This window comes from Paramormyrops kingsleyae, chromosome 14, assembly GCF_048594095.1.
Source record: "Paramormyrops kingsleyae isolate MSU_618 chromosome 14, PKINGS_0.4, whole genome shotgun sequence".
NCBI lineage: Eukaryota > Metazoa > Chordata > Actinopteri > Osteoglossiformes > Mormyridae > Paramormyrops > Paramormyrops kingsleyae.
Genome location: NC_132810.1, coordinates 2,239,308 through 2,261,004, shown reverse-complemented (window position 1 = coordinate 2,261,004; position 21,697 = coordinate 2,239,308). Strand labels below are relative to the sequence as shown.

General features: G+C 42.4%; 2 protein-coding genes across 6 annotated transcripts in view; one reads left to right on the top strand and one right to left on the bottom strand.

Moving 5' to 3' along the window:
• The window catches only part of fut8a (fucosyltransferase 8a (alpha (1,6) fucosyltransferase)), a 61,448-nt gene extending 49,650 nt beyond the window's left edge, over positions 1-11,798 (bottom strand). For 4 of the 5 annotated variants that reach the window (XM_023825296.2, XM_023825295.2, XM_023825299.2 and 1 more), the window contains exon 1: positions 11,595-11,798. The gene's annotated coding sequence lies outside the window, so the exon portion shown is untranslated. The remainder of the gene's footprint in view (positions 1-11,594) is intronic. The other variant, XM_072699045.1, reaches the window with a different exon arrangement.
• A 2,936-nt stretch (positions 11,799-14,734) lies between these two features.
• On the top strand, positions 14,735-21,212 carry dnal1 (dynein, axonemal, light chain 1). The gene is made up of 8 exons (XM_023825332.1): positions 14,735-14,849; positions 15,765-15,803; positions 18,758-18,867; positions 19,021-19,076; positions 19,218-19,273; positions 19,357-19,483; positions 20,017-20,157; positions 20,358-21,212. Exons 1-8 carry the CDS (start codon positions 14,847-14,849, stop codon positions 20,405-20,407), a joined length of 582 nt encoding a protein of 193 aa, XP_023681100.1. The 5' UTR covers positions 14,735-14,846; the 3' UTR covers positions 20,408-21,212.
• Positions 21,213-21,697: the final 485 nt, after the last annotated feature.

Sequence of the window (21,697 nt, the reverse complement as noted above, 5' to 3'; positions counted from 1 at the left end):
CTTGTTAATTCAATGCAAATGATTGTCCTTCTGGCTAAAAGGTTCCTCTCATTTGAAAGCGGAAATGCTTGTTGCCTGGATCCTCAAAACTTTTAACTCTTCTCTCTCCACCAAACAACTGCACAGACTTTTGTGTTCGCGTCCCTTATTAACGTTAGCAGATTGTGATAACATCTCAGAGATAACAGTTCTGATAACAGATCAGAAGTTCAGATAACATAACTACAACAAGATCTTCTTTGAGGAAACTCAAGCAGGGAGAAGATGTTTTAATTCCTTATAAGTCACAATAAACAAAATGGGTCTTTAGTGTTGACATCATGTCCCAGTTGAATGCCTCACCTGGCCAAACTAGTAATTATTGTCACTTCTGCACAAGGACGCACCTATACCAGATATGTCTAATAAGCAGTCGCATGTCACAGTGAAGGATGACTAAGCCAATGTCATACAAAATGATCTCCATTTGACAACATGTCTATATAAAGGTACCAGTGTTACTCTAGCACACATTGTTTCTGCCTCAAGGATACTCGGCTGCATGTGGGACCAAGTTGGGCGATTCTTAAATCGAACTGAACTGAAGGGAGAGAGGAATGCCGAGAGTGCAGTAAACGCAGGACGGCGGCCCAGAACCGCTTGGCTGGCAGAATGAGCTGCGGAGTCTCACACCTTAGAATCACGACCATCTGGATGGTCAGTCACAGTCTGCCAATGACGCAGTAGAGGCAGAGAGAGACTGTCACTCCACATTGAGTGGGCAAGTCAAATAGTAAACATTTGATCATGTGAATCACATGACACAGTGTGCATTTCTGTTTAAGGGCAGGAGAACATCATGTGGCTGGAGGGAATGTTGATGCAGAAATTGGTTCTTGAAGAGTAACAAGTTACACTGTGGGCTCACATTTCCATTGTGGGTTTCTTCTTTATCCTTTTGGTTTCCTCCCTGAAACTAAAAAAAACATCTTGCTGAGATGGACTGGCTCCCCCAAAACTGGGTGTGTGCTCTATGATGGACTGATATTCAATCCATAGTCACATGCAGTGTTTCCATGGACAGACTCCATGTTTACTGTGGCCCTGCGTCCGGACAGCTAGTTATGGAAAAGTCATAGAAGAAAAGGGTAAAAACAGTATTTTTATTGGCAGAGAAGATTAGCCAAAGTCAGAGCGGTGCCTGGTAAACATGGGATGGTTTCTAAATTACAATCCTGAAGTAAAGACATGGCCAGTAAATCACAGATCATTATTTATTGACTTGAATTGACCTTCCCTTGACCTTTTCCTTGATCTACTCACGTTTGAAATAGTGGCACCTGGTTGTGGTGATTTTTGTTTTTTTCTGGCCGATCTGGAGAAAAAAAACTGAATTACAGTTACCAAATTACTGCAGTAAAACTTGTTTTGCTACACTAATCATGGTCTAAATTTATACAAGACCTGCCAACATTATGTAGCTGAAGGCCACAGCCTTACCAAGCTCGGACACATTCCGGTGCCAGGCACCATTCTTTCCGTTCAGCATGCATGGATGTCAGACAGCGCTGAGAGTCAGATGAGGTTCCTTACTGATAGCCAGGCAACTGGCCTGCTCCGCCTCCTGCAGGCCCTGGAGACTCACGGTAGCAGATGGCTCTCGATGGCCGCTAGGCTGGGCCTCAGTACCGACTGGAAGAGTTGATTTCTAGGCGATATTTTTAAATTCTTTTTGGACCAGTGTGTTTGCCAAGATCACTTTGCTGACTGGAACGCCACTTCGAAAAGTTGGAATATATCTCTGCCAATTCATGGGACACTCCCCAAAAACATCTCATCTGCCCTGCCAGGCATCCTAACCGTGGAGACGCCATCCTTCCCACTGGCTCTTCTTACGCGTGGAATGTCGTAAATCCAAGCTAAGCTGGAGTTAAACTTTGTCGCTTAATGATAGTTAAGTACTGCAGCTTTCACTCTCCGACACCAATGTCTTCACCACGAAGGAGGCTTGTTTATGCATAAACAACATTGTTCATTTTCATTTTCTCCTCACAAATATATAACACAAAGATACAGAACATTTAAGGTTAAATGGGATTAAATGTACCGTGAAGATATTAACCCTCTTTTATTGTCTGATTGCAAAGCCAAATCATCACTTTTACCAAAACATTAAACCGTATACATTTTCTATTTATCAGTTTAGCCTAGCTTTTAGTCTGGAATATATCTCATTTTAAGGGTCCATCACATCTTATGTAATACTTAATAAAAGTACAGCAATGTTAAGGAAGCTAAAGACAAAAATTAAGCTAATGTAAAAATAAAAATACATAGTTGCTTTACATTTGAGTAACAGACAGAAATAGGTCTCTCCAAAGGATGTCACGGTAATGCACAATAGTTCTCAAGCAAATAAGGTTTAAACACTAACAAAAAAAATGACAGGGCCTAAGGAATTCATAATAACTGCATATCCATCAAAAGAACTTGGTGTTGTACTCAGCTGCTTGGTATTAGTGGGTGTTACTAGCCTGACCCCAGGGAATTCTGGGAAATACCAGTTCTTTTCAGGTTCTCCTTGCAAAGCCTCTCCCTGGCATCTCTAAACACACACAAACCTACTGGACGTGGATCCAGCGGCTGTTTATGAGGATCTGAAATTCCACTTTCATGTTGGGATACTTGCTCACAAAAGCCACGCCACTGGCACGCCACTCTTTCCCGCGGAGCACGCCAATCGCCACACATATTAGTGAATTCCAGATGACGTTTCTTCATTAGGCTCAGAGGCAGCTCCCATGGATCGCATCACTGGCAATACGCTGCTATTCCCTGGTGCCCTTCTCCGTCACTCCGCAGGTCAATCCCGCTGGGACTGCCACCACGCTGCCCCCATTCGCTTGGACCGCTGTGACGTCCCCACCAGCACTGCCAGAGCACTAAACACTTAAACTTAAAATAAAACTATGGCAAGCTGCAGGGGACATAAAGCATGTCTTCCGAAGTGTGAAAGCTAGTGTGGAACAATTTGCTTAAGCACACTATTTTCAGATATTAAAAGTAAAATGTGCTTATTATCTAAATATGAAGGGCCTGCCTGTTTTTCCTTCTCTATTATTAAATAAGACATTAACCCAGGGCGTGCAGGCTGGTGGGTAATACAATCTTCTCAGCTACAACTAAATAATTTATAACAAGGTATCACACTGCTCAAAAGTGCAGACTTGAAATCCTGCCCCAAGTACTGGCTTCGGTCTTGACATCATACCCTTGAGCGAGGTAATGTGAACCAATGGGAAGGGGAATGAGGACATGGGGGCGGGGTGTCTTGGTTGAGGAACTAGTTAACTAGCTGGCCTGAAGCTACTAGCTTGGACATAAAGAAAGAAACAGAAAAGAGCAGAATGTGAATCAGCAACAAAAAGCTCATTTTTCTATTTAATTTCAAATATTGCAACAAATATCTATGTCCCTAGTGTTACAATCAATTATGAATTTTATTGTAATTTCAACTTTTAAATCATTAATATATCTATACATGAGCCGTCTAGAGTTTCTTTATATTATTACTCATATGGAAGAAAATACACAAACGAAGTAACAGAACGACCCCACAGCTCTAAGGACAAAGACTGCTCCCCAGTTTCACGCATGAGCTCACTGACTTTTTACTCCCCGTTAACAAAGCATTTCAACTAAATATAATGGCTTGGGCTGCAGTTATCAAGATCTTAATTTTTCCCTCCCCAAGTACATTTTCTAATCTTAATCCCCATTTTAGCTACCATTAGCTTCTCCAATCGCGTCTCAGCCCACTGTCTAAAGTGCAAATCAACTGACGCCGTCAGTGCTGATGGGCGGAGCCACACGACATTCAGCTACACCATCACCCAATCACAATCATCCCACTGGATTCCATTTTTTCTTGAGCAGGACAGGTAGTAGCTCCAGATACAACAGACGAGCCCTGGCTCACAAACAAACATGCTTTTATTTGCCCTTTGCACAAGTACCGGTATAGTGGGATGATTCTCCTTGTTGACCCCATCTTGCTCTCCATAGCTTGAGGGCCACAGTACAGGGTCAGCTAATGCACAGCAGCCCAGGAGCTGGGGGTTAGGGGCCTTGCTCAAGGGCCCACGGACATGTGACTGTCTTGCTGAGGCGCAAACCGGCGCTCGTCTGATCAGACTTAGCCCACTGAGCCACACAGCAGCTGTATATTGGGGAAAATCCCTAAATGAGTCTCTTAGGCCATTGTTTCTCATCCCAATCCTTGGGGTCACCCAAGACAGCCCACATTTTCACTCCCTCCCAGCCCCCAGCCAATAAGGAACTAAGGGTGTGACAGTCATTACCGGTGTGACTGTACGTCACGAGGTGGATTGCACTATACCGTCAACACCGCAAGGAGCCTACAGTTATTTTCTTCAAAGATTCAGTTGTAGTCTGAATTCTTGACCCTATGTAGTACGTATAACCGGTTTATCTGTGTTGTGTGAATTTTCCATGAAACACACTGACACCTTGTCACGATAGCCAAGTAACAAATTAAAATAAGATTTTGTGTAATTCTACACATGAAAAATAACCTGGTCACATACACAAACTATATATATAATAAATATATAAAACCAGCCAAGGTGTCAGGAGAGGAGACTCTTTCCAAAACAGGGAGGCTGCGCTTTTATTTGGAAATGGTTTGGTTTTAAGCCATCCAACACAGAGCAAACAGTGCCCTGTACAGACGTTCCACTCTCCCGTACGTTAGCAGGGGCTTTCTGACGCTCTCTCTCCTTTTCCAAAGATACTAAATAAGCTCTAGGGTCTTTGCTCTCTCTCACGTGCGGTCTCGCTCTATAAAACAGATGTCCGGGATATCGTATACAACTTGCGGGTGTCAGGAAGCCGCTCTCAACATGCAGGAGACTCCTGGAACGTCCGGGAGGACTGGAATGTCTGCACTATATGTTTGGTAGGTCAGTGTGCCTTGATGCTTTCCTTTGCATTTCTATGCGCGATACAATGTGGTTCACAGCTGCCATGTGACCTCAAAAGTGTCCTTTTGGCACCAGCAGAACTGGTCATTTAAGTTTTGTTGTGGCACATAAAAGTTAATGAAAGTTCATAAAATAAATGCTATTGATTCTCTGTCATGTCTGCCAACCGAAAACAATACATTTCATGTACTTAATATACTATCAAAATATTTTTATTTACATTGAGAGACAGGACACGGTGCTTCTCCCAAAACAGTAATGCACAGAAATAACGTCGTCACCATCCAAATATATAGATATAATACCGTCACTGTCCAAAAAGTGAAAAACACCGATGATAATTTTAGGTCATATCGCCCACCCATATCAAGAACAGTGAATACCTGATACAGTATGCGGGGGGGGGGGGGGGGGGGTGGAGGGTGCAAAATGTGAACAGTCTAGGGGATCCCGAAGGACTGGGTTGACAAACATTGTCTCAGGCAACTCTGGTTAAGATAAGCCAATAAAACATCTACACACGAGTGCCCAAATATGGAAACACCTGGTATTACGCTTTAAAAATTAATTGGCAGTGATGTTCATAAACAATCACAGAATGTTTGTACAGTGGACAATTAAGTAAGTAATGGAGCAACAGTTGAATAAAGTTTTGCAATCTCTAAACACTGGAAGTGTTTTACAGTTTCAGGTTTTGTTGGATCGGTGACTCAGCGACATCATGAGAAGCCTTGCAGTGGCTGCAGGGTATGGAGGCCTTGAAGAATTGGTGCTCGAGTCCATTCAAGCTCCGCACCCTTGCGATGTATGTGGCAAGCACACATCTGCAAATGCCGCAACGGCCGGCTACCTCCACCCACCATTAGGTCATCACGTCTGGGGCACATCCTAACCTACCCAGAGTGCTTAGACCATAACTGTGCTGCTCTGCTTCTCAGTCAGGCCTCTGCTGAGGGACGGAGATTAGCCTACAGTTGACATGGTCAAAAATAAACAAACAAAACGAGATAAGCCGCATCCTGCATTTCTTAGTGGACTTTAAGTATATCAAGTTGCAGATATTCTGTGCTATATATATATTTTTTTTTTGGAGAAAAGAGGGTCAGACTTTCCCTGCAGCAATTGGGGGTTAAGGGTCTTGCTCAAGGACCAAAAGAAAAAAAAAAAACTCACTCTGTTGACCCTGGGATTTGAACCAGTGACTTTCTGATTAAAGCAGAGCATTCCAATCCATGTAATCACCCAATTTATTGCTATTGTTGGTTGTAGCAGCAATAGTAGATGCTGTAGTAACACTAATTAGGTTTGGTTACGAAATGGTTAGTTCCACATTATAATATTGGATAATATCCATTGGGTGCTCCAAATGCCTACTGCAGTCCTAAGATATTGCGATTAGATTAACTGGTGGCTAAATTGGCTGAAGGGTCTGACTGTGTATGTGTGTGACCTGTGAGGGGCTGGCATCCCATCCAGGGTGACCCCGGCCTTATGCTGTACCGCACGGCACAGCAGAGCAGAAAAAGTGTGGAATTTGACACAGCATTGATGGTACAATAACAGTATCACACCACCTCACTGTGCAGCACATCCATCCATCTCCTATTACTGTTTATCCAGTACAGGGTCACAGTGAGCCCGGAGCATATCCCAGAATGCACTGGGCACAAGGCAGGGGACACCCTGGACAGGACGCAAGTCCATTACAGGGCACACGATCACAAATTACGGGCAATTAAGAGACACCACTTCTTGTTTTGGAACTGCAAAAGATAGCTGCGTGTGTGTCCGTTTAAATAAAACATAGAATCCATGCTGTAGGACATTGATATTTTTGGAGATTGATATTAGGGGTTGACACAACTTAATAATATAAATATAAATTGTCTATTTATTTGGGGGCGGGGGGCAAATGAAGACAAATGAAACAATGGGACGCGTCAGCCCAGAATTCCGGGCTGTCCTTGAGTGGAGGACTGGGCTGGGATGCATGTGACCCGGGATAGAGGGTAGAGAGGAAAAAAAAAATAAAAATCAGCAAAAGGAAGCTACCCCCCCCCCCCCCCCCCATAAATAGGCTTTTATATTTAGACTATTAAGTTGTGTCACCAAGGCTAACAGACATGGGCAGGGGAAAGAAGAGCGAGCGACAGTAGCCAAGTATCATATGACACTCGAGTCAACGTTACCATGACCCTAAAAAGGCCCGATCCTAATCCCATCATTACAGATAATCCTCCACACGAAAAGCCCTTTCAGCGATCTTTAGCCACTCTGACCAAGCGCTGTTTGCTGTATCGCTCTATTGCGCTGGTGTCCTTGACCTAAGCTTGCTTTGGATGATCTCTCTGTTTACCCGGAGCTCTGAAGAAGCCCTCGTTGTAGATTCAGTGTCAATCCTAAGCGACAGCTGCACGAAGCCTTAACTTACAGCTTTAAAAACACTAAAGAAAACCCTAAAGTTCAATTCCTAATTTCTCTTTAAGAGTCATCGAGAAGAAGCGAGTTGGTGGGTCCGAGGCAGTGCGCTGCGAGGGGAGCGTTGTCGAAGTCAGGCTGCTGGCCAGCGGCAGAAGCTCGGAGATCCTTCCCGCGGCAAAGAGACCAGCGTGGCCTCCTTGCGGCCGATCACACGATGCGTGTCCCCACCCGGTATTTATAGCCCATGGAGTCCCTACAGCTGGGCAGCCTCGAGGAGGAAGACCATAGAAGCAGCCCCACGATAAAACAAACATCTCTCTCTACTGGCATTAATAATGCATGTGGTGAAATATCTCATGCCCCGTCCCAGTCATTGTCTCCGCGGCAACCCTTCCTCGTGGTCCACTCAGCATGGGCGTGTTGCCGCATCCATTACGTAAAAAAACATTCCCCCGTCGGCTTTGCCGCCGGCAATCCCACCGGTGTGATTAGCCCCCCCCCCCCCCCAACACGTATCTTACTCGTGGTCTGCCCACTCCATTTTCTACCCTGGACTTTACACCCATCGAACACCGTGCCGCTGTACATTTGACACCACTCTGCCTCGCACGTCTTGCCAGTACCTTGGTATATAACCGCAAAACTACGACAAACAGGGAAGTCACTCTAACAGCAAGTTTGTGTTCACTGCACTTTGGTCTTCACTGTGCATCATCAGCAGTCTGCCGTTAAAGAAATCTACGCTGCTAATATTTACACGCTGCTTCAGTAACTCACATGTCAGTGATGCTAGTAAACATACTACACCAGTTACAGGTGATGGAGCAACCTGATCGCACCCAGGCTAAGCAGACGCAGACGGAGCAGACGCAGACGGAGCAGACGCAGAAGCTGCCCAAAAGGTGCACACCTGCTGCGCAAGACATATGGCCCCACTCATCAAACATTTCATGTTAAGGAAATGCTGAGGGATGCAATATCGTTCAGAGAAATGTCATCTTGGGAAAATGGCTAAAACGTGGCGCGAGGTTTCCGCCTAGCAGGAGACAGTAGAGTAAACAGACTCAAAACTAAATAGAACCAGCAACCCAGAACGCAGGCAAGGGTCTTGGAAGGGTGTGAAGGGCAGGACAGGGGAGGTAAGACACGCCCGGCAAGCTCCTGTTTGTTTACCACACCTTTGCGCACTTTTTCCTGTCCTGCATGTGTTTTGAAGGAAAACACATCGGTTTCTGAACAGCTGTGTTTGCTGTGCTTGCATGGAGCTTTACGTCAATTACCCCCCCCCCCCCACCCCCTCCTTCTGTGCTCAAATGCATTGACACACGGCATTTTACACGGACAATAGGTCTTATAAGTCTGCTGTAGAAGCCGGCCTCATCTATGCCAATTCAGCAGCAGGGGGAGTACTTTATCACGGAGGCATAGAGCCTGCTGAAGTAGCTATCGATATTGCTGCTTACAGCTGCTTGAGCGCTTATAAGAGGGAGTGATTTTCGGCCCATCTCTCCGGCCAGCAACCTTTGCCCTTCAGCAAGGAAGAAAAAAAAAAAAGTTCTCAATCACACCTTCAACAAAGATGCACGCTAATGTGTGATTTCGCGGGAAGCGTACAAGCTTCACACTAGTGCTGCAATCGTTCGTGCAGTAATCCACCACTATGTGTTAATGGGATTATTCAGCGTAAAGCATGTTAATATACATCTTAACACCTTACATTTCATTCTAGTTCACTGGGATGGTTATAATTGAGAGAACAAGGACTGCAGGAGGTTATAGTCAACATATTTACAGCCCCCACAAATATATTTAATTAAACATTTGCTGAAGTGCGCATATAGCGCTTCTGACCAACATTATTGTGGCTTCAAAAACAGTACTATATTTGGACAGATGGGCTGGTCTTTCAGCGCTTCTTTTTTTGTTCAGAGAGCATTCAGTTTTTTGGCTGTCACCCATTGTTCAGACAGTACAAAAGGTTTGCCTTAACAAGAACTCATATTAAAAGTTGTCGTTTCCATTCAGAAATTTAACACTCTTCAGATAACTTTATCGAAATACTCCTAGCAGTTTCTTTAAGTGCCCAATTTGGTTTAATGACCCTTCAATGGTAACCCTAACTCTAGTTGTCACGTGACATCTTGTTTCAACCATATTATTTGGCTGCGAACTATTGCAGAGCATAATATTTCAATAAGCGTGAACAGCACCAACCAAGTGAAGCATTCTGGGTGTTCCAGTGCCCTTGACTAATTGTGACTTTAAACTGTGTAGTAGTAAACCTAACTAAACGACGACGATTTGAACATTGAGCTGAATTATCCAGACATTTAAATGGCACCCTGGAGATAAATTCTCTCTCACGCATAAATAACTTCTCAACTGTCATCCCAGACTACATAAATCTTTCATCACACATCCCGAATAGCTGTCATAAAAACAATGATTGAAACCTAATACGTTCACACCTGTCCGAGCTCAGATGACCAGTTTTTTTGGAGACTGACAGACAGCATTATACTGTAGAGTCCGGGCTTCCCTTTGGTCACAGAGACAGCAATCGGAAAGAATGGACCGTATTACAATACAGTGTCTGACGACAGAAGGTAAACCCGCATTACCTGCGCACATAGGTGAGTGCCGCATGGGGTGTGATCCGAAGCTAGACAATCCCAAGTGCCATTGGGAGGAGAAAGAAACTATAGTGGGTGGGGAAAAAAACTTGGAATACCAGCCCCCTCCCCCCCAGCCAAACAACAAAAGCGGCAGTGTGCAGAACCGGGCGTCCTAGGCTTCTTATGACATTGTACACAAAGTAACAGCAGCGCGCTGAAAATCCCTCCACTGGCGTCCCCGCTTGATGGTGGGTGACAAAGACGCAGCCCCGAAAAGCTCCCCCGTCAAAAGCGAAAGCAGCCCGCAAGCCGAGCGCGATCTTACGGCGCCGAGCTAGCAGGCCTCACCACCCATGCGGGTACGTCCTGCCGTGCAGTGCGATCGCGGCGGCGGCTGGCAGGCGAGCGGCGAGCTGGTGCCCACCGCAGCTCGGCAAAGTCAACGGAGTCAAACGGCAAAGCTTGTGTCATTCCGCTGGTCTTAAACGTTTCTGATCCATTCGTTTCCAGTACGACACTGATCATCGGGACTCGTTTCACATTCACTACTTGTCATATTAAATCGCCATCCAGCCCGGCAGATTTTAAGAATGGTTTAAGTAATAATGGCAAGGGTTTGCTTGTTGTGCCGAAATGCAAAATTTAGAGCGCTTTGTTTTCCCTTATTTGGACAGGGAATGTGTAAGATTGCGTTATTAAATAAAGATTTATAATTGTGATGCTGGTTTGGGCAGCGAATTCCTATTGATTGCGCGTCTTAGGAAAACGCTGCCACAACGTAAAATTGAGCCATCGTACTGACTTTCAGAGCCCGGAACGTACAATTAAATATTAACTCTGACAGGCATATTATGATCCACATACCACAAAAACGTAAATATGTGAAACAGCAACGAAACTAGGCTTGCCGTGTGCCGGCTCAAAACCAGAAAACAAGCTAAAAAAAAAAACCCAAAATAACCACAAACGCACCGCAATACCTAAATAAGTTGGTCAGCAATGCCCATTTTTCCACGTACACCCCCGAGGTGGATGCTGACTTTCAGTCAGTCGAGCCCGCTTTCCTTAGTGTGAGCATCTCTGATTTGAGCACAGACACCCGCATTATTACAAGATGTTTCCATTTCACATAAGGTCCGGCATAAATATTTGCTCTACCTACCCTTTCCGATTTGCTCACGAACCATTCTGTCTAATTGCAAAAGGAAAAACAACAAGCAAACACGTACGGTATAGCTGAAGAAAAGAAAGTAGCAGTTTCATTGTGTCTTGCAACAATGAAACAATCTAAAACATATCAGTACAGCGGCGATCTCGGATATTTTGTTACATTACATTTACAAAAACTCGTCTTTTTTCTTCCTCAATGCATTTGTACTTGGAAGGTGAAATCGAACGTACGGTAACGGAAGCGCGATCGGCAGCTACCGCTATTTTATCATCGTGATCCCGACAGCTGCAAACGTGCAAGCAAGCAGCTAGCAACAGGCCGAGGATGGAGAGAACTTACTGAAGGCACCCGGCATTGATTCAGTGGGTCAGCTCACCAGACCCACGCAGGGCATTAATATCTTACCTTGACTTGGCACCCTGGACCCTCCTCTAGATCCACAAGGTCTAGTGACATTTAACGCAATAAATCGTAAATGTCGTTTAAAAATCTGGAGAAAAAGTGAGGCGGAAACGGGTATCGAAGAAGCTGTAGTCTAGATAGTTACTGTTGCCTTGCTCTGGAGGAGGTACCGAGCGGAATGTCGTCGTACTGCGCATGCTAGCGTCAGGTCGCTGTATTACACCCCCACCCCGGACAACGTCCACAGCCTGATCCCGCAGCCTGACTCCTCAACCATGATCATAAACAACAATCAGCCGAAGTCTACGTCCCGGCAAAATGCTTATCAGCTGCGTGTCCCAAAGTGACGGGGGGAGTCTCGGTGGTGTTTGGTTTGATTTCGAAGTCAGTTCATTCTCTACAGTCTAATTTGTGTTTACACCAGGGCCAAGCATATTGTAATTATATAACCAAAGTACAGTGAAAGATAGTAGTTATTATCAGGTCAACTGAAATGTAGACCAACAAACAATCACGTGACCAGTTCATATATATATATATATATATATATATATATATATATATATATATATATATATATATATATATATATATATATATATATATATTATTGCCAGTCAATTTAGCATCTATGTTATGTTACTGTCTCTCTAAGACACCATTTGTCTCACTGAGGATCTTCATGACAGGAATGAATCATATTTGTCTAGATATGAAAAAATACTTTCTCATAATGAATGTAAAGTGATGTTTCATTATACTCTTCGAAAGACACACATTTACTAAAGAGAAAAACTTGAATACATTGACTGAGCTCAGTCATTTTTAAGTGGTACCAACATAATTACCCCTTTGTCAATTCAAAGATATTATTGTTGTAATAGTGCCACCCAGTGTTCATTGTGTAGAACTGCAGCATACTCAACAGACCAGAAGCTTAACAGCTTGTATCTGCATTTCAGAGGCTCCCTGATGTCCTTATTAAGTTGCCATTCGTCTTCGATTTCATGTCAAAGGGAATCTCTGCTAATGTCAAGACCTTTACATGTATGTTGGTGAGAAGAGGGTCAGCTGTAAATGTGTAAAAAAAGAAGAATGTAATATATGCACACTTAAGTGAAGTTATGTTGTGTGAAGACCATGTTACTACCTTAAAGAATGTTTGGTAATTCAATTGAATTGAAAGAAATCTGGGTGCTACTAAATTATGGAAATAATTGAGATAGTGATTCAGAAATAGTTGTAAATTATACTATATTGTTTATACATGCACGCACAAACACACATAAGAAATATGGCCAGGTGGGAGTCTGTACCTGTCATGGCGGTAACCTCGCAGACGCTCAGGGTGAAGGAAGCTGTCAAGCTGAAGCAGGAAGCAGGGAACTGCTTGCACGGGGCCTCCAGAGACAGCTGAAAGAAACCAGCAGGGCAGAAATACTGCAGCAGAGGCATTTTCAGGCATGGTATGTTTTTGAAGAGACCATGGGGAGGTGCTATCAGTTTGCCCCTAAGATGTGTGATACCTCAGGATGGGGAAGTGGAACCTTGCTAAGACAGTGTTTAACATGATGGGGGACATGCTGGCTGACTCCAGGGATAATGATGAGTAGCAGAAGGAACACTCTGAGGAACTCTTCAATCGAGTGGATATGCCTTCTCACCAGGAGGCAATGTTGGAAGGTTCTGGTGGATCCAAATTTGAAGCTGAGGTTGCTTTGACAGTTAGGTGATGGATGGCTGGAGTGGAAGATGAAATCTGTGCATGCTGAAAGCACTGGATGTTGCTGACCTGACATACTTCTTCAGCTTTGTATGGAAGGCTGGTAAGGTAGCTCTGGAGTGGCACCCAGGGATGATAGTTTCTGTAGATGGTGATTTCCAGCAGTGGGGCGAATCACACCCCTCTGCCTCCCATAGAAAGCCTATACCTGGATACTGGAGAGAAGACTTTGTGGTGGAACATCAAACAATGTGAAATAATGTCGATTCCAGTCTGGCTGTGAAGGGGTGGACCAGCCCTTCTCCTTCCCACAGTCTACATATGCTTTGTGGACTTGGAGAAGACGTATAACTATGCAGCCTGGCTCATACTTCTGGAGCACTTCTGCCTGCTGTTACCCATGTATGAATGCAATAAGTGTCGATTCAGCATCCTTAGCACAAAATCAAGCCCTTTGAGGGTGGGTGCTGGCCTCTGGCAAGATTGCATATTGCACACACCCCATCTTAGGGATATTGATTTCAGGGCGGCAGATGAGGGGCATGTAGGAGGGCGGGGGGTGCTGGCCATTGCTTGGCTGGTATTATTGTAATACTGTATTTATACTGCCGACTAAGGAGGGGGCAGGTGGGCGGGAAAAATTTGCTGACCGTGGCTAGACAGTGGTGGTGAAATCTGGGGCGAGGCTGAAGCAGTAAAACTTATTGCGGGCTAATTTTCCACCGCTGAATAGCGGACCGACAGGTTTCTGGGACGTTGCGCATCATTTGCGGGTGTCAGGGAGCTGCTGTCAATTTTCGAGAGACTCCTGGAACTTCCAAGAGAGGTGGGATGTCCGATCTTGTCGCAACACCTGTGTGTGATGTTCATAAGCAAGATATCAAGGTGCAGACCTGACCAAAACGATGTCTGCACGATCAGGAAAAAGGGTACAGTTTTGATCCTTAAGGTAGAAACAACATTATTGTACCCCCAATGGTACAAAATTGTTACCCAGAGCTCATTTCTGCTCTTTAAAGTCATCAGATGAGACTTTCTTGGTCAGTGTACACCCCTAACCTGATGGTCATGGTTTCTGAAGGACAAAGATGCGAATACAATTGCTGACTGTGACAGAGGCCACTAAAATAGAACCAGTTAAAGTCGGCTGAGGTAGTTCAGGAATCTAAAAGGATACCCATCTAGTATCCCTTCAGGGTGGGGGTGGGGGGGGGGGGCTCTGTGCTGTCTGAGCTATGCTGCTGTGGTGACTGTCCAAAACAAGCAGTTAAAAGATTAAATTAAAAGAAAAATTGTGCCCTCAAAAATGCAGATTGGTATTTTTTCTGACAGTGTATCGGATACATCTTGCAATATTTTTAATTTGCGTTATTTTTCATTATGTCATCTCATTACTCATTGCATTATTCTTTGCAAAACAAATATGTTTTTGTGTGTCATGTTGTGAGTACTCAAGCTTTGAGAAAACACCAACATCAGTACAGCGCAGACTCGGTGACGTACCTCCGTGTCATAGCAACGGGGCGCACAACATGGTGAGTGAAACTGACAGCCTTCTGTTGCATCTATGCAGCAACATAATCGCTGAATTATATGTCGCTACTAACCGCATGCGCGGCAAATTTCACGTCTCAGTAATAACTAAATACAAATACAGAACCAAGTATTTCGATTGTTTGCACAATCTAGTAACAACAGTCGAGCTAATAGCGTTTAGCTGGGTAGCTTAAAGCTACCAGCACGCCGCCATAAGGTCAGTAGATCAGCATCAGAAGCGTTGCTGTTACAGTTATGTAGTGCTAGCAAATAATTGCGTTGCTAAATTAAAAACTTCTGTATGAGCAGCTGTAGCAATTCTCAGCGATCACTAGAAATCAACGCATTAAATTGCGCGTTAGCAGTTAGCCAGCAACACAGCAACTAATGAACATCTATTCCCCGTTCGCTGGCACCTTTAACACCCTGGCAGCGTCGATATTTAGTATAAACAGCTGCTTTTAACTTCTTCATGAAAATTTTGCAAACGTGGTCAATGAAAATAGAAACAGCCAGTTACCGAGCCGGCTGTCCGGTAGTTACCATACGTTTAGGTAAATAACTATATGGTATATGGCGAGGCACAGATATTAAATCATTATTAAATCATGTTCCGCTTTGAGAATAATAATCAGCATCCTTATTGCTACAAGGCCGGTGGGAAGCTTGTTGGCACAGCTTGCTGCTGTTGGAGACACCATGACAATAGACAACTAGCAATTAGGGCACAATGCAGACAGATAATAAATACAAGATACATAACAGACGAGTAAATGCAAGGTGATAAAAACAGTGGTTTGTTCATTACATTTTTAATGTCTAGGCGTGGTGGGTATCGTCGGTAATCAACTAATGTCATTTAATAGTTTAATTAGATGGTGACTAATTTGTTTTTGTGATTTTTACCCCCTAAGGCAAAGGCAACAACTATAAAAGAAGCTTTAATAAAATGGGTAGGTAGACTTTTACATATTCATGTTACTTGGTTACAATGTTCGATGTGTGGTTTCTTATCAGGAACCGAGTCTGGTTTTTAGGGTATTAATCTCACAATGCAGCTGTTATTATGCGTTTTAAAAACATTACCCTATATCTGGGCATAATCAATATTACAGACATGGACATTCCATGAAAAGAATTTAAACTTAGATTTGACATTACATATACTATAGGTGAATAAATAGTTTTTTACTATGACAAAGTGTTCCCCAAACCAGTTCTCAGGGCACACTGGACAGATCCACATTTTTGTTTTATCCTGATTGCTTGGGTCTGGTGTTCTGGGAACTGGGATAAAGCAAAAATGTGGATCGGTCAACTTGGTTTATATTAGATAATAGTTCTGCAATACTTATGCCTTGATATAACATTATTATTAGTGATGGGGAGAAATTTGGTTTCAAATAGTTGAGTACTGATTTAGAACACGCCTGTGGATTTCTGTAAAACTAACATTAGCTGAATGAGAACGAATTCCTGATGGTTGGAATCTGATTGTAAGATATGGGTTCTAATAACAATGACAAAAAAATCATCAATTTGCAAAGACCAACTATTGCTTTTCAATTAACAAGTGCTTCTCGATGCATTGAAATTGATTCACAATTGCATGGTGAGGAACAGCTACTGCCGTAGTAAATACTTCAGCATGGTATCTAGTGTATAAGAAACTGCCTTCTCTCCCCTTATTATGGGGCTGTACCTAGCAAAACACAATCAGGCTCAAAATATAATATCACAGACAGATCTGAACTTCCATGGTGCCAAGACCTAGTGAATATTTTTGAAGTTTTGTGTCTCATACTCTTATATAATGCCTAAAATAGTTTGTTAGTGAGCGTGAAATTAGTTAGATTTCTTATTGCAGTATCTGAGGATGTTTTATAATTGAAGATTTTCCAAAGCAAGTTAAATTTCCAAGTTAAATTAGGAAACTCACTGAAGAGTTGTGCCCTCAGGAGGTCAAACATGGTCTTGAAGGGATGTTGGCTCTGAAGAGTGACCAAAGTCTCTAATGATGCAAAAATTGATCTTCAGGGTAGCCAATGACTCAAATTACAAAATATTTATAGAGAATATGTTACATTATTTCTGTCATAAACAAAAAGAAAAGAAAAACGTGATTATCAGTGTGCAGAACTCTTAGGCAATCTATTAGACAACATTAATACAAAGAATAACAAATTATCAGGCATTCTATGCTGGTCATTTAGCCGATTTTAATGTCCAGTATAGCCACCATTCTTCTCAGTGACTATCATTAGCTTGTTCTCCTTTGAGCAAGTGAAGTGTTTGATTGAGTCATGTTACTGTATTAGCTGAAGCCGCTAATTAAAGCTGAGAACTTGCTACTTTGGTAAATCACATTCTTTAGTAAGCCCCAGTAGTTCTCAATGGGGAATTAGTCAGGCAATGAAAGGGGGCAGGTCATTATATGATGGAAAGGGACATTGTCCTTCATGAAAATCATAACCTTATCGAGAGCTATCGAATTCTTCTTATAATGGTGTTTGAAAAAGGTTGCCTTTGAAAAAAAAATGGCAGTAGATCTTGGAATTTTTGCAACATCTACAAGTCAGAAAGGTCCTGCAAGTTCATCACTGGTCATTGCAGCCTATACCATCGCTGCTCTACCATCTTCTTGATATTGGAAGAACGTTTCCATCCACGCAAAGCCTTTGTGAAATCGGCTTTGAGACGTGCCCGTGTTTATCCTTGATGTTTCAGCTTGTGCTTTATTGAGTGGAGGTCGTGTTTAGGCTTTCGGACCTTAGCAATGCTGTGTACTGTAGCACACGACGCCCACTACTTACGAAGATTCTCTTCAGTGTGCAGTTTTGAAAAATGGTGGTACTTAACGCTAAAAGGATTCTGGAAGAATTTTGATACGAATCTTCGGCAGTTAATTTGCGTCTTCCGTCCTCTTTGGCAGTTGGCCACAAAATGCTTGATTGTGCGTTAATCACGTTTTAAGAGTTTGTCCGTTTTGATTATTTTGCATTCCTTTGACAGGCAGTTTACTATCTTTCGTCTCGCTCTGGTTCTTTTTTGGTCCATTTTAATAGTAATAACAGTTGGCTCTCTATGGTGAAGTAGCCCCGGTTTCCTGTTTTACCCTAAACAGAGAGTGCTAATACAAAATACTTATTCTGCTATATTTTTAAACAGTGAAATCTTAATTGGAGATTAATCTGTACTGAAAATATTGGTCTGAAGAGAAGATACAAGTAAAATACAAACCTACTGTCATGACCTGCTCATATGATCCTCGTGTGTGCCACGCCCCCCTCGTTACCTCGTGTTAATTCCTGATTGTAATCGCCTGTTGCCTGTTCTGTTCACCCTGTCCTGTGTATTTAGTCCGCGTTCAAGTCTGTTTCCCCAGGTCTGTCATTGACGTCGTTCGCTGCGATCTCCCCTGTCTGCCTTGTTACCCAGAATAAATCCTGTTCACTCGTATTCACGGCTCTATTGCCTGTTTGCCGGACATAACACCTACCACGCAGTGTATGTCAGGCAAAATATGTGTATGAGTACTAAACTTGGCTGCTAATGGAAAAAGATCATCAGACTGGAGGGTGTGAATAGTAAAAAAGTTCCTGAACTCTGACTGGTTACCAGTTTGACAGGAAACCAGTCTGGAATGAAGTTAAAGTGGAATAATAAAAATGTAATTCTTTAGACTTTATTCTGGCTGTTTATCTGTTAGCTATTTACAGGTTCGAATGTTAGTAGAAATGTACACAGTCATCTATTATTATGAAAAATAACATAAAAATGCACAATTCCAACACTGCATACATTTTTAAAGTAATGAGACAGCTGTTAGCTAATATAATTTATTTGACCAGGTCTTACATAGACTGAAATTAAATTGGCTTAAGTTGTTTATTTTGTGGTTCATCAGGAGGAAAAAACTGGGGAGAGAGCAGGGGAGACAAAGGCCGTGAAACTGTATGCTCAGATCCCGCCCCTTGAGAAGATGGATGCCTCCCTGTCCACCCTCATCAACTGCGAGTGAGTGCTGTAAAGTCCTGGGCCCGTTGGGTGTGGAACTGAATTACGTTTTTCTTGTTTTATGCAATGATGAGCGGCAGCTGCTGCGAGCCCTTGTGAATTTACCACCCCGTTCCCGAACTCCTCCTCATTTCTCTGTGTGCCTCTGTCCAGGAGATTGTCCTTATCTACTAACTGCATTGAGAAAATTGCCAACTTGAACGGCCTGAGTGAGTATGAGCTGGAGATAAATGTGTCCATGAATGTGTCTTCTAGAATGCTGCTTTTTGTCAGTGTCTAAAAGCGTCGATACCTTAAACTAAAACAGAGGGAAGGTTTTGTAGAACTTAAATATATATTTCTCATTTTAGAAAATCTAAGAATATTGTCTTTGGGACGAAACAACATAAAGAATCTTAATGGACTGGTAAGCTGTCCGATCCCTAAGGGTGCTGGGATTCATTTATGAGAAATGCACAGTAACAAGAGAACCGCTGTCTCTCTCTGCAGGAAGCGGTGGGAGATACTCTAGAGGAACTATGGATATCCTACAATCTTATTGAGAAGCTGAAGGGGATTCATGTTATGAAGAAGCTAAAAGTTCTGTACATGTCCAACAACCTTGTGAAGGAGTGGGGTGAGAACAACATGGAGTACAGTCTGAACACGGGGAATTCAGCAACACCAGTACGGTCGTGCGTCGCTTAATGATGAGGGTACCTTGTAAGAAATGCTTCACGAGGTAGTTTCGTCGTCGTGCGAGCATCATAGAGTGTACTTCCACAAATCTAGATGGTATAGCCTACTACACCTATATGGTATAGCATGAATAATTCATACACCAGTCCCATAGTTATTATCATCATGACATATTATGAACTGTACATGTACTTCTACATGACGGGCAGCGCCGTAGGTTTGTTGACACTAGCATCAGCACAAACACTTGCGTTACACTGTGACGTTACAACGGCTACGACGTCACTAGGTGAAAGGAAATTTTCGACTCCATTATAATCTTGAGGAAGAGACGGGCACAGTATATGTGGACTGTTATTAACCGAAACGTTGTTATGCGGCACATAATTGTAATAGAAACATAGTATGATATCGGAGCCCTATATGCAGTGTTGTGTAGACACTGTACTGACCGTATTTATGTTGTTGCAGCCGAGTATGTTAAACTAGCAGACCTTCCTGCACTGGTTGATCTGGTGTTTGTGGGAAACCCACTTGAGGAGAAGTATTCTGCTGAAGGAAATTGGATTGAGGAAGCCACCAAAAGGCTCCCTAAGCTAAAGAAACTTGACGGTGAGAATGATCGCATTTCCTTTCTACAATTGATAATGGAACAATATTTAATCTGATTGTAATTATGAAACTTCATCTATATATTTTCTAACCTGTTAAGTGTGAATATGCTGCCTGTAGGTATGGACTTACTCTTAAATTGGAAGCTATTTATCAGCTGAAGTAGTTTCAAGCCTGTTTTGTTTCATTTCATACTTTAGGGAACCCTGTGATCAAGCAAGATGAGGAGGATGGAGAAGGAGACAGTTAACATCACCCATATAACGTTTGTATGACGTGTTTACTGTTATGTTTTCATTTAACACGGTCCAGTACCAATACATTTTCAGTAATGACTAATTAAATTAAAGCAGCTACAATGTTTACTTCTGAAAGTGTCTAGGAAAAATCTGGTCCAGTGGTTTTATACTGTGTCAATGATTTTTGAAAAGCACATTGGTACTTCTAAATGTTTTCACTTTGTTAAATTTATGCAATGGATATGTTTAATAAACTAGATAGGTGTATTATTATTATTATTATTATTTGTAGTTAAAATTACTGACATGTTTGAATAGAGAACTGTAGACCTCAAAACCCTGACTAATACAGGGTGTCAAAGTAGAGATGCACAATTTTTCCTCATATCAGCCGTATTAACTGGTTTGATTTTAATTTTTTTCTTTTGAAGGATAAAAACAAACATGCACTATTAGCAACCATGTAGCATTTACTGCATTTAACTTGGGATAAAGTTGTTAGTAGCACATTCTTAGTTCTCATGCAGTGCTAGGTGACGCCATACTTAACTGGTATTTACAATGGTGTTGATTTTGTCAGGGCATTTTATGCTGTTTTATATGTAAAACACTACAGATGGGTTGGATAAAAATAAAAATAGATATATAATATGGATTTAAAATATACCAAATTATATTTGTAAAGTGATTTTTATCTGTGCTTAAATTATGCATATTTGTATAAATTATTATACATTTTAGTTGATGATATCCACAGTTCCAGATATCTAATGTGTCCTGTAGTGTATGTTTCCATTAAATTGATGTTTAAACATGTTTAATGATTTGATTCTTATCTTATTTTCGTTATTTGCCCATCTTGTTGTATTTGCACACATTACATTCACCACATTATTTGTACAGGAATGTTGTATGCTGCTTGATTCACCTGCCATATTTTCTAAGTGAAGTCTATACATCTATCGCCCAGCCATGTAGCCAGTAAAGGGGGTTGGTGGGGGTGTGATGCTGGAGATAATAGCTGACAGCACAGGACACCATATTCTACGGACAATACAAATACGACAAATACTTTAAGTACATGTCTTTGCATTGCGGGATGAAAAATGAACACCCGGAAGAAATATGGCAGCCCCACACACCGAAAAGAAAAAGGATCCAAATCTCGACCATAAAAGCGCAAAGGAACGGTGATACACACCAAGACACCATCATTAGGCCACTTAAAATTAATAAATTGTTGTACATGGCCGCCCGCCTCAATTTTTTGGTGCCGCCTCGATTTTTTTTATATTTTATAT